The 13,868-nt window shown below is 44.4% G+C and overlaps 1 protein-coding gene across 1 annotated transcript in view; it reads right to left on the bottom strand.

Moving 5' to 3' along the window:
• MDGA1 (MAM domain containing glycosylphosphatidylinositol anchor 1) overlaps positions 1–13,868 on the bottom strand; it is a 1,234,846-nt gene that overhangs the window by 75,869 nt on the left and 1,145,109 nt on the right. Inside the window, exons 15-16 of the mRNA XM_078647369.1 lie at positions 8,547–8,677; positions 5,587–5,695 (exon numbers count right to left, since the gene is read on the bottom strand). Coding sequence (XP_078503495.1) covers positions 5,587–5,695; positions 8,547–8,677 — 240 coding nt within the window. The remainder of the gene's footprint in view (positions 1–5,586; positions 5,696–8,546; positions 8,678–13,868) is intronic.

Genomic DNA, 13,868 nt, shown 5'->3' with positions numbered 1-13,868 from the left:
GCATTGTAGATCTTTATCATCTCTACCAGGGGTTTTTTTCCTAGGCGAAGAGAGAAAGCTTTTAGGGCGCCCACTGTTCTTATGAGTGATAGCTTACGAGAGATGATTACTTCTTTCCATTTGAACTCCTCGTCAATGGTGATGCCGAGATATTGATAAGTTTTAGTTCTTTCAAGGGGCAGATTGTCCACCAGGATTGTCTTCACCTTTTTCCCCTTGTTGCCGACATGCATCACAAAGATTTTTTTAATGTTGACTTTTAAATTGAGGTTAGTCATAAAAGTACAATAGTTGTTTAAAGCTCGCTGTAGCTGAATCGGAGTTCGGGCAAGGATCACCGCATCGTCGGCGTATAACAATGCTGGGATTGGTCGCCGGCCTGCAGTTGGAAAATCTTTTGCTCCCTGTAGCATTGCCGCCTCAAGTCCATTAGTGTAGAGGTTGAATAAGAAGGGGGCCAGCACGCACCCCTGCCTGACCCCCTTCTGTATTGGAAAGCTATCTGTGAGTTGGCCTTCCAGTCCATATCTTACTTTTCCCGTGGCGCCAGAGTATAACTCACGTAGAAAATCCACGATTGCAGGCTCAATCCCCATTTCCAACATTATTAGCCATAGTTTGGAATGTTCTACACAGTCAAAAGCTGCCGTGAGGTCGACATAGACCATGTGCAGACTAGCTTTTTTTACTGTTGTGTATTTTGCGGCCAATAAAGTTAAGTTCAGGACTTGGTCCACGGTACTCAGACCCGCCCTAAAACCATATTGAAGGTCTGAAAGTACCCCATGTTCTTTGGACCACTCCTGGAGACGATCAAGAAGTATCCTCCCCGCCATCTTTCCCGCTGAGTCCAAAAGCGAGATGGGTCGATAACAGGAAGGACTGTCTCTGTTGCCTTTCTTGAAAATAGGAACCAAGATTGATGTTGACCAGGAGTTAGGGAGGTTAATTTCCTTCGCTGCGTTCAATACCTTTGTTAAAAAAGGGGACCAAAAATCAGGGAAAAGTTTGTAAAGGTCCATGGGAACGGAGTCTGGTCCTGGCGCTTTGCCATTTTTTGCTGACTTAATGGCTTTCTTTGTCTCATTGATGGTGAAGTAAATGTAAATGTAAATGTAGTATACTTGTAAAGCGCACAGCTGCCCCAGCAACGGGGCGTCCCGGCGCTGTATAACTCTGGGGAACCCGTCCTGGCTTTCCCTGTGGGATGGTCCCTTGCTGGGAGTCCCCAAGGTGGAGCCAGGCATCCCCGGAATTGGTGGGGCCGTTGTGGAGATTAGGCAAGCTAATGCCCAGAGTTGCCGAGTGGAACCCCTGATTAGAGTAAGCACCGAAGCGAGAATTATCAAGTCCGCTGACCAAGGTCCACGACCCTGCCGCGTCGGGAATTGAACCCTGGTCCCAGGCTGACTTCTGCTCTCAGGCCTGCCGCCTCTAACCAGTGAGCCACACTACTCCAAAGTGTATTTCCAACGGGTAATTCACCAATGGAAGGACAGGTAGAGGGGCTGGGTCTCCTGATTTTACTTCTCCAAAAACCCCTGAAAAATACTGTACCCAATCCTCCGCATTTATTGCAATATCTAAGGAGGGACCCTCATTGCTCCCGGCTAAGAATGGCGTCTTGACTATTCTCCAAAAGGCTAGACTATCTTTTTGAGTACTGCTATCTAAGAGTTGTGTCCAGAGGTTGCATTGTATCTCTTTTTTCCTTTGTTTAAGTGCATGCGCATATAATTTCCTTAGTTGCACTATCTCTTCTCTGTTTCGATCTTTCTTTGCTAGGGCTTTCTTTAGGTTCGAATAGGCTTTTGTACACTGGCTATTAAACCATCCTTTTCTTAGTGTGTTATTTTGTTTTCTTGGTTTGGTTAGTTCGTTTCCTATAATTTTCACTGTTTCATTGTAACCGTTCAGAATTTCAGCTGCAGTAGCAATAGGGTTTAGGCAATTATCGATATGGGTCCTGCATTTTTCAATTATTCTTTTGCTGATTATTTCTTGATTTAGGTTACCCCACTTTAGGGTAAAGCCGTTCAGTCTGTTTAGTGTGAGTGTTTCTTGATGCAATAAAGCAAAATAGTCCTTTACTTGGTTCTTATGGTGATCAGGCTCAGAGTAGGTTAGTTTAAGTGGATAGTGATCACTGAGTGCATTGTTATTCACTTCGAAGTGCTTTATCCGTGTTGCGTTGTTGGTAGAAACTAAGATGTAATCAATTAATGTTTGAGCGCCTCTTCCATGAAAAGTTGGTGTAAATTGGGTTGTCAGTGTCATTATCATATTGGCAAACCCTAAATCTAGCTCAATCATGATAGTCTGCATGTTATTCCCTTCCTCCGTATGAGAAAAGTGAGTTAGAAGATTGTCCTGGTCATCTGTGATCCCGCATGTGGGTGCGTTACTTTTACTGCTTAAGTGTAGATTAAAATCTCCACCCCAGATTATTGAGTGTGTAACTTTGGCGTATTTAATTTTTTGCATGTTTGTTACGTCGCTGATTTCACTTAGAGCTTTGGATAGTTCTGTCAGGCTCATATTGTTATAAAAGTTTATTATTGTGTAAATAACTTGATTAGTTACTTTAATGTTAATCACTTGATAATTCTGATGGAGTGCTATGGGCGTTGTTTCCTGACAGGGCCAAAGGTTCGAGATGTATGTTATTAGGCCCCCTTTGCTTCTCCCTGAGTGTGATTTTGTTGCGTGGGAGAAGTATGTTCTGTATCCCACCAAGTGGACTGGATCGTTCAGCCACGTCTCCTGAAGACAGATTAGATCATTTGTGTGGACCAAGTCCAGAAAAGTTTTCTCCAGATACTTGGTTGCTAGACCCGCCACATTCCAGAATAACAAGTTCCTCTCGACGTTAGTTGTAATGTTATTAGGTTGGATCAACAAAGGGGGGGGTACTTCATGTGCCATTGGGTTTGGGGGGTCTACATTCAGGGCTGCCACAGGCAGTCGGTTATTTGGGAGAGGTAGTGGCGTTTTCTGTAGACCAGAGGCGGGTTTTGGATGGTGAAGCCCGGCTTTAATCTGACTGTCTCCATTTTGGATTACAGATTTTGGAGTGGCGTCGTGTGTTCTTAGTTTTAATGGGCTTTGTACCTTTCCAGGCATCATCGATTTAGAGGTACTCGCTGGTGAAAATGAATGTACACTGGTTTTAAGCAGATGGCTTGGAGTATAATGCTGTGATAATGGTCAGTCGACCATGTCTAAACAGCTATAATGATTAAAAGTTGGAATTCCAGTCCAAGGCTCTTTATACAGTTGTTGATATGATCTCCTGCCAGAATTATTCCAATCACCTCGTTCTCTGTGTTCATATCCCCAATCCCCCTGAGGGTAGTACCTTTGATTAATACCCTGACCCCTGTTACCTTGATACCAGTTTCTTGGTCCCTGTTCGGGTTGACTCCAGGACCAGTTTGATGGCCAGTTAGGGTCCTCGGAGCGATGATTTTGTCGAGGATAAAAAAAGGATAAACGTTTAACGTTTATGCCTTCGTTATTTTCTGGAATGTCCCAAGAGCAGATGTGGTCCACTGCTTGTGGGTTTTCGAAGTTTACTATTATACAATCACCAAGGATTGTTTTTGGCTGGTGGCCTATCCAAGAAACCCTTCTTACCGTGGTGATTCTGGTGATGTTATTGGGGTGGCTGGGCCTGTTGATATTTAGCCAATATCGTGCTTTATTTAGTAGGGACCAGGTAGGTTCCTCTGTGTCTCTGCTTAGTTCAGGGACGCCCGTTAATATCGCTACAAAGGGAGCTGCTTCCGGGGGAAGATTTACTACTTTTGGCCATCTTTTATTAGGTCGTTCTGGTTTTCTGGTTTGACTCTGTATTTGTTCGTGTCTAGGAGTATTTAATACAGGTGGAATGGAAGGAGTTATTACCTGTTTAGCTTTTGTAGAAGTGAGGTTTGTAGCTAGTTGGTTTTGAGGACCAGAAGTGATTTTAACATTGTCTTGGTCGGGGTTCGTTTTCGAGGAAATAATCTGATTAGTCGATTTATTTTCCAATTCTCTTGTATTATTGGTTACGGTATTTGAAGTATTTATGATAGTCGATTGTTTCAATGAGTTGGTAGCATTAATTTTTCCGGAATTGATGGCATTGCCTAGAGGAACAGAGAGGTCGTTTTTCCTTGGGTTGGTGGTTGTTTTGGCAGAGGCAATTAATATAGCCAATTGTTTTTCTATTATTTCGAGACTTTTTTGTAAGGGTTGCAATTGATGTTTTACTATTTCCAAGATTTCTTTTAACAGGGATGTATCTACCTTGGGGTGTCTTATACTTTTTTCCATGTGAGGAGCCAACATTTCTTGTTGTTACAGGCTCATGTGTTTGTAGTGTCCGAAAGGAGAGACAAGATGCATGACAGCCAGGTAAGGGCGTGACTCCTTTATTTTCACCTTAGGTCAGAGCACGACAGCACATGTGTGTGTGACCCTGTCCTCGTCCCCTCTCCCACCTCCCTTTTGCTCTTTGCAGCACCTTCTCGGTGTCCCCCCCCCAAGGGGCCACCCCTTTTTGCCACTTGTGCTGTGGCACTTCCTGCCGGGGTGCTGCCTCTGGTGTTCAGCTGGAGCACTGACATGTGTGCTACTGTGTCTCTCGCACTGTGAGTCAAGCTATCCTGTTTGAGGAGGGGTGAGACCCCGAAACCAGTCCTTGGATGCTTGTTTCCAGTCTACGGAGGACCTGGCCTGGCAGTTCGGGCTGGACTGATACCATTGGGAGCAGGGTCAAGACTGATTTGCATATGGCTGGGTTCAAACAGGAATGGCATTGGGAGCACAAAAATCGACGTCTTTAGGCCCAGATCTCTGTACTGGGGTGAATGTATGACATTGTTCTGCATTCTGTCCATCAATTGTTCTTTTTGCATTTGTCACCCCGAGTGGGACGGGTATGCTCAGACGTGAGTGCCGCGCTCTCCATGCCACTGGAGTCAAGCTATCCTGGCTGATGAGGGCTGAAACCCCAAAACCAGTCCTAGGATGCTTTTTCCCAGTACAGGGAAGACCTGGCTTGGCAGTTCGGGCTGGACTGTTCCCATTGGGCGCAGGGTCAAGACTGATTTGCACATGGCTAGGTTCAAACTGGAATGGCATGGGGAGCAAAAAAACGATGGATTTAGGCCCCGATCTCTGTACTGGTATGAATGTATGCCATTGTTCTGCATTGGGTTCATCAATCATTCTTTTTGACTGTGTCTCTCTCAGCACCACCATAGTGCGTTTATTACACCAGCACAGTCTGGCAGAGTTCCCTATTATTGACCTACCTGTTCCCTTTGAGTGTCCTGCTCTTCCGATGTCTACGCACGTGCACAAGTTACACTTACAACTGTTGGTTAGCGCCAATTTACCATAATTTGCTCACATGTACATGCACCCCTTGCTTGAACATTCTGAAACCATGATGGCAGTGCCTATGTGAATGTCACATGCTGACAGAAAAAGTGGACGTGAATATTGTCTGTCTGTCTACCAGCTCTAAACACGTGCATCCATGGGCCACGCGCATGCCCACACAGACCGACGACCCAATACAAGCTGATGGGACCTCACCTTTATCCGGATTATTGGGCTTAGGCGGACACGCGCCTGGCTTCACTGTGACGTTGTCTATCGCGATGTCGCCTTCGTAGCTCAAGCCGCGGACCCCTTCAAAGACGACCTGTGTGAGAAACAAATGGAAGATTATGATATAGGATAATGTTGGAACTCTTGAAAATAACATAATAAGATTTCAACATTGATTATTATAACTCTTTAGACTGGCAGTCAATTAATTCTCTTGTTGCCCATTCGAAGTATGATGGAATCTGTCCACGAGGCTCTAATATAGACATATTCATTCATTCTCTGCTACTTCACCCAGAAGAACCAGGGTGGAGCCCATATTTTAAAATAATTCTCCGAAACACAGGCAAAACTTACAGAAAAAGCAAAAAAAATGTAAATACTTCTACAAGTGTTTTACTTTATTTTGAGGTTTACGTCTCTACAACTACTTCAACAGAACATTCAGCATAACATAACGTGTGTATTCGTAAAGCACACGTTCAACCAAGGGTGAATAACAGACCAAACTCAAAGGCACTCATTTTATCGACCTCAAAATGATGAAAGGTTGAGTGGACCTGCCGGGATTTGAACCAGTGACTATGCTGTGAAACACTGGTCCTCTACACTGGACGGATTAGTCCATTAAGCCACCACACCCTGCTTCACCGGATGCACAATCACTACCCTCAGAGGGTAAAAAATACTTTAGAAGGTACGTATAATTTAGTGTTAGTGTTACTGTTAAATAAAATCACTAAGTTATTAGCTAAAAAAATAATAATAATGTAATTTGTAAATTTAGGGTTAGGTTTAACTTTACAGTAATTAGTTGAAAGTGCTATTCCTTCCCATCTCGTTTAGGCAACCATTAGGCTCTAGGATTATGGGAAACAAGCCCCCTTCATCAATATCTATTCGATAGATCAATTATACCTATTTGATATCCATTTACAATAAACAGCTTCACGTATATATACTAGAAGGTCTATTAAAAAATGAACTTGTAACCTGTGTAAGAAGTCCTCCTTCCTGCCTTCTGGTGTGTCTTGCATGGATGCCATGCTCTTTGTGTGATGCAAGCCTGGCTGGGGGCACAGAGTGCTGTGCATAGAGGGAACAGCACAGAGGAAGGAAGCCAGGACATAGACAGGACCTGTTTCAAGACCATCTACTGGGAGCTGAAGGGAGGGGAGGTCCTGTGGGTCCTTATCGATGGTCAACAAAAACCAAGGAGGGAATGATGGACCCGCTGGATGTGCTGCGAGCACAGAGACATCCCTTGACTCGAATGCTTCTTGGGTACTATTGTGCACGGGGCGTCTCTCTCTAAGTCGCATCGTGTATTGCATTGGTAGATGTGTTTGCTGTATATTGCATCATAACCTGTTGGGGGTGTATCTAAACCAGGGTTCTCCAAAGTCGGTCTGGAGGGCCGGATCCATGCCAGATTTTTAGTACATCCCCCTTTAGATAAGTGTACTTCTCTTACAAATCTGGCATGGATCTGGCCCTCCAGGGCCTACTGTGGAGTTCCCTAATCAAAAGTAGAGGATGATGGGCTTGCAGGTACCAAATGTCCATTCACTCGTGCCGTAGAAGCTCCAGAAGCAGGATATGACATGACCACGAGGCGGCAGAGCGCTGGAAGGAAGCGCCAAAGAAACTTTGCTTGGGGTGATTGTCAGCGAAAGGAAGAGCCAATGAGGGAGCTCGATCTGGGGTCATTAGCATCATCCGCTCTCTCCTGATGCAGTCCATTCCATGAACCACCACCATCCCAAGGCCAGAGGGTCTATCGGGAGCTGGAAACCGTGGGGTAGCAGCAACTTTTGAAACTTGCCAGTCTTAACAGTTTTTGGAAGAGAAAATAGTAACTACACTCCTCCGAGCAGGGGCTTACCCGTTGACATTGAGAAAGCGGCTTTGGAGCGAAACCGTTGTCAGACGCGATTCCAAAACATTTACTGAAAGGTTCTCCAACAACAATTCCTTGATTATACCCATGGTTTCTGCAGATTTCTGACTTTCTGGGTAATTCACCAAACCCACAGCATTAGGTATAAACAATTACACAACTTCTAATCAGTGGCAGACAAGCTCACTATTTTTTTTTATCACTCGCCCTACGTGATAGCCGCCACTGGGCAGGGAGATGGTGCAATGGAGATATAGCGCCGAAGCGCCAAAAGGCACAACCTATCCATGAGTCATACGCAATGGAGTGGATAGCAGGGTTGTCGGCGTGCAGAAAAAGTACAGTACTGGGAATCGAGGCTCGGCTATTCTGTGTCGATTGAATAAAGAGCTTTGTGAGGTTGTGCCTACGTGGCAGCAGGGATATACACTAGAAAATGAACTGCAAAATGATCAGCAAGGCAACACTTTGGCATATTTAATATCCAAGAAAGGCAGCAATATCAGTTCTAATATTGGGTCAGACTAAGGGAGGCGCAAGAGTGTATGAGGGGAAGTTATCTGAGCATTCCAGGAATTCAACCCAGATATTGAAATACTAAGAAAGCCAGCCTCTGTGCAGTTTCTCCTAGGATACAAAAGGCTCTTGAGTTTCAGCTATACATTGTAGACCTGAGCACAACATTGTTTGTTCACTTAAAGTGTTTGAAATTGACAATAAACGGAGTGAAAAATCCTGAAATAATAGGTACCGCAGGAAACAATGTCTTGCAAATCCTTCTATGGAGGGCAAAAGTAACCTGCTAAAAAGGGTTCGATGGGAAAAAACTCCTACCACAACATTTCATGCTGTTAATTTGTTTTTTAAAGGTGGAAAACTTAGCAATTGAGGCACCTTTGCAAATGTTGCTGGTGACATGATCATTTCACACACCTTAACATTATGGTCCATACATGCAGATCTCCTTGGCTGCCCTATACAATGGACAGATCTGACTCCTCAATGATGTTATGCTGAAAAGGCCCCTTTTAGAGGATCTGCTCACCTGGAAGGGCCCGGAGGGGTTGATGGGTACGTTGACGTGCTGCCACATGTTTCCCCGGTTGCCGCTCATGCTCCAGACCTGGGTATCCATCGTCCCGATGTTCCTCACCCGAACCAGCACATTCAAAGAGCCTGAAGAAGGACGAGAAAAGGGATGCATGTCAGGTCCACATGGGATAACACGCATTGTGCACTAAGGTGTCTTCTGCACCGGTACTGGTGTCCGTAAGCCTCACAAATAAATCTCATAGGAGCTCACTTGGGAGGAAGCCTTCCAAACAAAATCATCTTCCCCACACTACTGAACAAAGGATATTCCAAGCAGCCATGTGTCCAACCAGCACGGAGCCATAATAACATCCACACATTCTGCTAGAATCACAGGTATTGCCTTCCATGGAACCTGACCGTGCTCAACTATACTATTTTAAAAGATCTTCTCTCCAGTGCTTTCCATATTTTGAGGATTTAAATTGACGTCAATTCTTTTTATTTTGTTAACGTGCACATTATGAACAAAGCAGGTCATGTTTGTAAAATTAGTGAAATGAGACAATTTGCCGAGGACCACCCAATTGAGATAAAAGCGCAGTTGTGCTAGTCCAGAAGCAGCAACACTACCTTGACGTGTTTCCTACTGTGACCCTCCAAGAAATCCCATTGGTTAAACGTCAAAAGAGAAGAAATCAGGAAACTGGAGAGAAATTCAATCACAAATGCTCAGATTCTCTATATACTTACCAGACAAAGTCTCCAGTGCAGAAAGTCTACAGTCAGCTATGGTTGAATGACCTCCACCAGTTACCTCATTCACTCATGGATCTGCCCCAACGTAGTCTTCCAAATATTAATTCCCATGTCGGCAGACCCACAATGTCTCACAACCGACACGCGTACACCTGGATAGAAATACATGCATTTCGTGCTATGTCTTTGGGCCCTCAGGCCTCTCTCAACACAAACCCGTGCCAGAGAATCCTTCGGATACCAGATAACAGCTGGCAATTCTATGTCTGCTAAGAAAGAAAATAACAAATGCCGTAGAACCTATTTGTCTGATGTCAAATCACCCCACTTCATTATGGCCGCCGACTTGAGCGACTAGAAGATCCACAATAAGATACGCCCCTTCTCCCCATATAACAACTATCAATGTGAGATGCACTACATAGATACGCTTAAGAAAAAACCTTGAAAAGCTTTTTGTCGACAACACACAATACTACCTATGGGATCCAGTGGTATTGGAAAACCACCATAGCTCCCATGAACTTCCCATTCAAAATAAATGCCAAAACATGCCTCACACTCAATCAACTAGTGTAACTTTAGAAACATATGTATACAAACCAACAAAAACTTAAAAAAGTTTAAAACATCAACTCCCTCCATTTCGTCAAAAAATCTGAAGTTATCAACCAACTGCCAAACGGTGGACAAGCAATGTCTTATTGACTGATTACAGCGGTCTCTTATTCTAGTGCCAAAAAACCCTATCCCTGGGTATCAATGTGTTCTACAAAACTAAATATAACAAGCATTGGTAAATGCATTAGGTTTTGCCTATGTGATTAATAATAAGCTTTTTATTTGTAAGTTGTAGCTTGTTGAGTAGTTGTACAATATAAGTTACAGAAAGACTGTTAAAGTGTTATGACTAGTTTATGTACAAAATGGAATATATTGTGCTGTTACTAGTGGTATAGTGTGGGTAAGTAATAGCAACATCTTGAAAAATGAAATGAACGAGGGAAATAATAGAATTAATTGACGTAATATCAATATTATGTTTTTAGAGGAGTTATGACAACTTTTGGGCTTGGTGTCACTGCACCTTCTGCACCATTCAAATAATGCCCATGGTGCCGGAAAGATAACTGTACTTGTGACTGCCTGCTTAGTAGTAAAATATTGCAATATTTGGTGTTTATAGGGGTTCCTAGAACTTTGGGCCCGGTGTCACTGCACCTGCTGCACCATCAAAATCATGATCCTACCGCCTGCAAGGTAACTGCACTTGTGACTGCATGTTTAGTAGTAACATTTAGCAATATTCTGCTTTTAGTTAGGTCCCAAGAGCAGTTGGCCCCGGTGCCACTGCACCTGCTGCACCATTCAAATCAAGCCCCTTTAAACTGCAAGATAACTGCAATTGTTTCTGCCTGTATGGTAGTACAATATAGTAATATTTGGTGTTTAGAAGAGTTCTGACAACTTTTGGGCAAGGGTACCACTGCACCATTCAAATCATGACCCTTGTGCCAGAAAGACAACTGCTCTTGTAACTGCCTATTTAGTAGTAAAACATAGCATAGCTCTTGTTGAGTAACTATATTTTTACATACAGTTTTTATTACAACATTTAGAATTTAATCATAATGACCAAATAGATTAAGTTGAAAAATCAATCTGATAATGCCTGCAAAGTGCAAAGAAAGGTACTGAGGCATGAAAAGGAAATGCCACAAACATTCTAAGGCTAAAGCATCTGCTTTACACAACTAAGTAATAAAAAGCAAGCATTCCAGCTTACTGTTAGAAGCTGTCTGTTTTATCTGCGGGAAGAGATCTTATCTTGACAGTGAATGAGGCTTAAACAGTGTCAACAGCTTTAGTAGAAGTATGGTAAATGCGTGTAGCCAAGGGAAGTTAACAAAACAAGTTCCACACAAAAGCAAATCAACACAGAAGTTCTGTGATGGGAACTGATAAGATCCTCCTTTTAAGATATATTAAATACAAGAGATTTCATAAGCACAGTGCAAGTGCTGTGCAGGCTAAACCTACAAATGGGTGAGAAGTCAAATGATCAGACCCCGAATTCTTAACCGCATCCGTGCGGCGCCGATTCCGCCCCTGTGCTGGACATTCCAAAACAGGGCGCAGTCGTGACGGAACCGTTCCGTCATCAGCACAGCTCAGCCGTGACTGATGACGGAACGGTTCCGTCACAAGCATCGAAGGGGTTAACATGTCATGTGATATTTTGATGTTGTTTCCAGTGATGTCATTGGAATGCTAATGAGGTGCAGAAAGCGCCACATTTAGAGCGTGATTATAATGAGACGGATAAAGCATGAGGGAAGCACCTGGTGGGCCATATGGGCTGAGCTGGGATGAGCAGCCTCGGATGCGGAAGGAGATGAAACAGAGATCCCCGTGACAGACGCTCGGTCCTCGGCAGCCTCACAAGGTGGAGCTACGTCTTCCTTCAGTCTGGTGCGCCGCGTGAATGTGGCGGGAGGGCGCGCGCCGATAAGCGATGACGGATCAATGGCGCATGAATGCGGAGCGCCGGCTGTTGGCATTTCAAGCATTCAGCCCCACACAAAGGAGGCCCAGCTGTGGTGCCAGATACAGTGCCCCCTGGGGACGCCGCTGAATGTTACCTCTGGCAGGCCCTGAGCACGGTTTATTTGTGGGATGTGCGGTTTATTCCCCGCAAGGAAGGCGAACAGAAGAAATGGAGCGTGAGAGGTTCGCCAGGGCTTGAAAGCAATGGTGTGAATCAAAATGTTGGGGCCCCCTGCAGAATGTCGTGAGGGACCCGGAGTCTCGCATAACTTACAGATATTCATTGACCTTGGGCTGAATGGGGCCCCCCTGAAGGGTTGGGGACTCCAGGGGCCTGGGTTACACCCCTATTTGAAAGGGTGGAATAGAAGTGCAGGTACCTCATACCAGAGTACTTACTTGCTTCTGAAAAGTGCTGGTACTCTCCAGTTAAAGTATTCCACTTCTGCTCAGAAGTGCAGGCACTCAGTAACTGACCGTACCGGCCCATTTAAAGTACTGCAGTATACAGAGCGGTACAGTACACTTAGGGAGTGGATAATGGAAGACAACACGCTGGGCGTTGCACTGCGAATGTTACACGCCTTGCAACAAAGCATTCCATTATTTAGCCCTCTCCTACTGGAACCAACTCCCCAGCCACCTCCGGGAATGCCCAGACTATTTATTATAGCTTTATAGCCCGCTGTAGCAGGCTATACCGGCTATTAAAGGCCCTCTCCAGCGTTAAAGGCCCAAGCCGAAGGCTCGACCTAAAAAGGCAAATGCCACTTGTTAAGTTCGAAGAAACATTATCAAAGACAAAAGATTGCATTATGAATCTTGGCTAAAACATTTTAAAAGAATCCTGCTGAGGGGATAAAAAATAAACAACGACTATCTTCATACCCTGGGTCTATGAGAAGAAGAGCTTAATATGTAATGATACAGGGTGCTTTTGAGATGTAAAATAGTCTCTCTAGCACTGGAATACACCAAACAACCAATAGCGTGAGGTGAGGCAGAAATACTCTATTGTGCTGAGCCAAAGCCCACTCAATGCAGATTTTAAGGACTTGGCAACAGCCAGCTGCACTTTTAAGCCAGACCAAAGAAAAGCGCATTTACACTAGTCCCCCATCTCCTTCCAAAACCTCCTTGTGAGAAGAGTGTCAGGCCGCCAGAGACAGAGGAGGACACCTGCAAGGTAAACATAAGAACATCATTTGGAATCTATTCAAAATCTTTAGGTCCCGGCTCACCCTCTGATGCTCAGTGGGTGTGATCGCTGGTAATCTAGGGTAATGCAGCCACAGCTTGGGCTCCACAGAAGTATAAAGACCAAGACATAATGTCAACAATGACCATAAAAACACATACTGGTGTACTTATCACCTGACGTTAAAGCAGGCTTGCTTCACTGAAGGGGCTCCATTGGACAGTGCACTGGGTACCTGCCCCGACAGAGAACACATCTTGTGTGCTCAAAGCCCACTGATTCTGGCCTAACAGATACATCAATGAGTGTGCACCATCACCAGAGGCTACCCAACAGCTGGTCCCATATTCAATACTTGATAGTATTTCCTTTGAAGAGAAGACAGTGTTGCTGGTCGCTAGGTTCAACTAGACCTGGCTACGGACCTTCTCTGTCCCTCCTTCTTTTGAGTATGTTCTTGACCTGAGGAGCACCACCGACCAACCATAACATAACGTGTATTTGTAAAGCACACGTTCTCCCATAGGCATCTTGGTGCTGCACAACAGATGTTTATTGTTACCCAACTCAGTGGTACTCATTGTTGTGACCTCAGAAGGATGAAAGGCTGAGTTCCACACGCGGAGCATGTAAAGCGCTATACATCCGGGTCTAGTTTGCACTCTATAAAACTCCACACATTTTTTCTTTTTAAATTGTAAGTCAATGTTATTGAACTCAATATGGTGTCAGACAACCAGGTGCGCTGACTCAAAGTTGAGTTACGAATCCAATTCACCCCTTAAATCTCCCAGAACGTGTTCCACCCTAATATTGTCTTATTGTGACCAA

This window comes from Lissotriton helveticus, chromosome 6 (genome assembly GCF_964261635.1).
Source record: "Lissotriton helveticus chromosome 6, aLisHel1.1, whole genome shotgun sequence".
Lineage (NCBI taxonomy): Eukaryota > Metazoa > Chordata > Amphibia > Caudata > Salamandridae > Lissotriton > Lissotriton helveticus.
The sequence above is the reverse complement of the archived record's forward strand: the minus strand, read 5'-3'. Positions and strand labels throughout refer to the sequence as shown.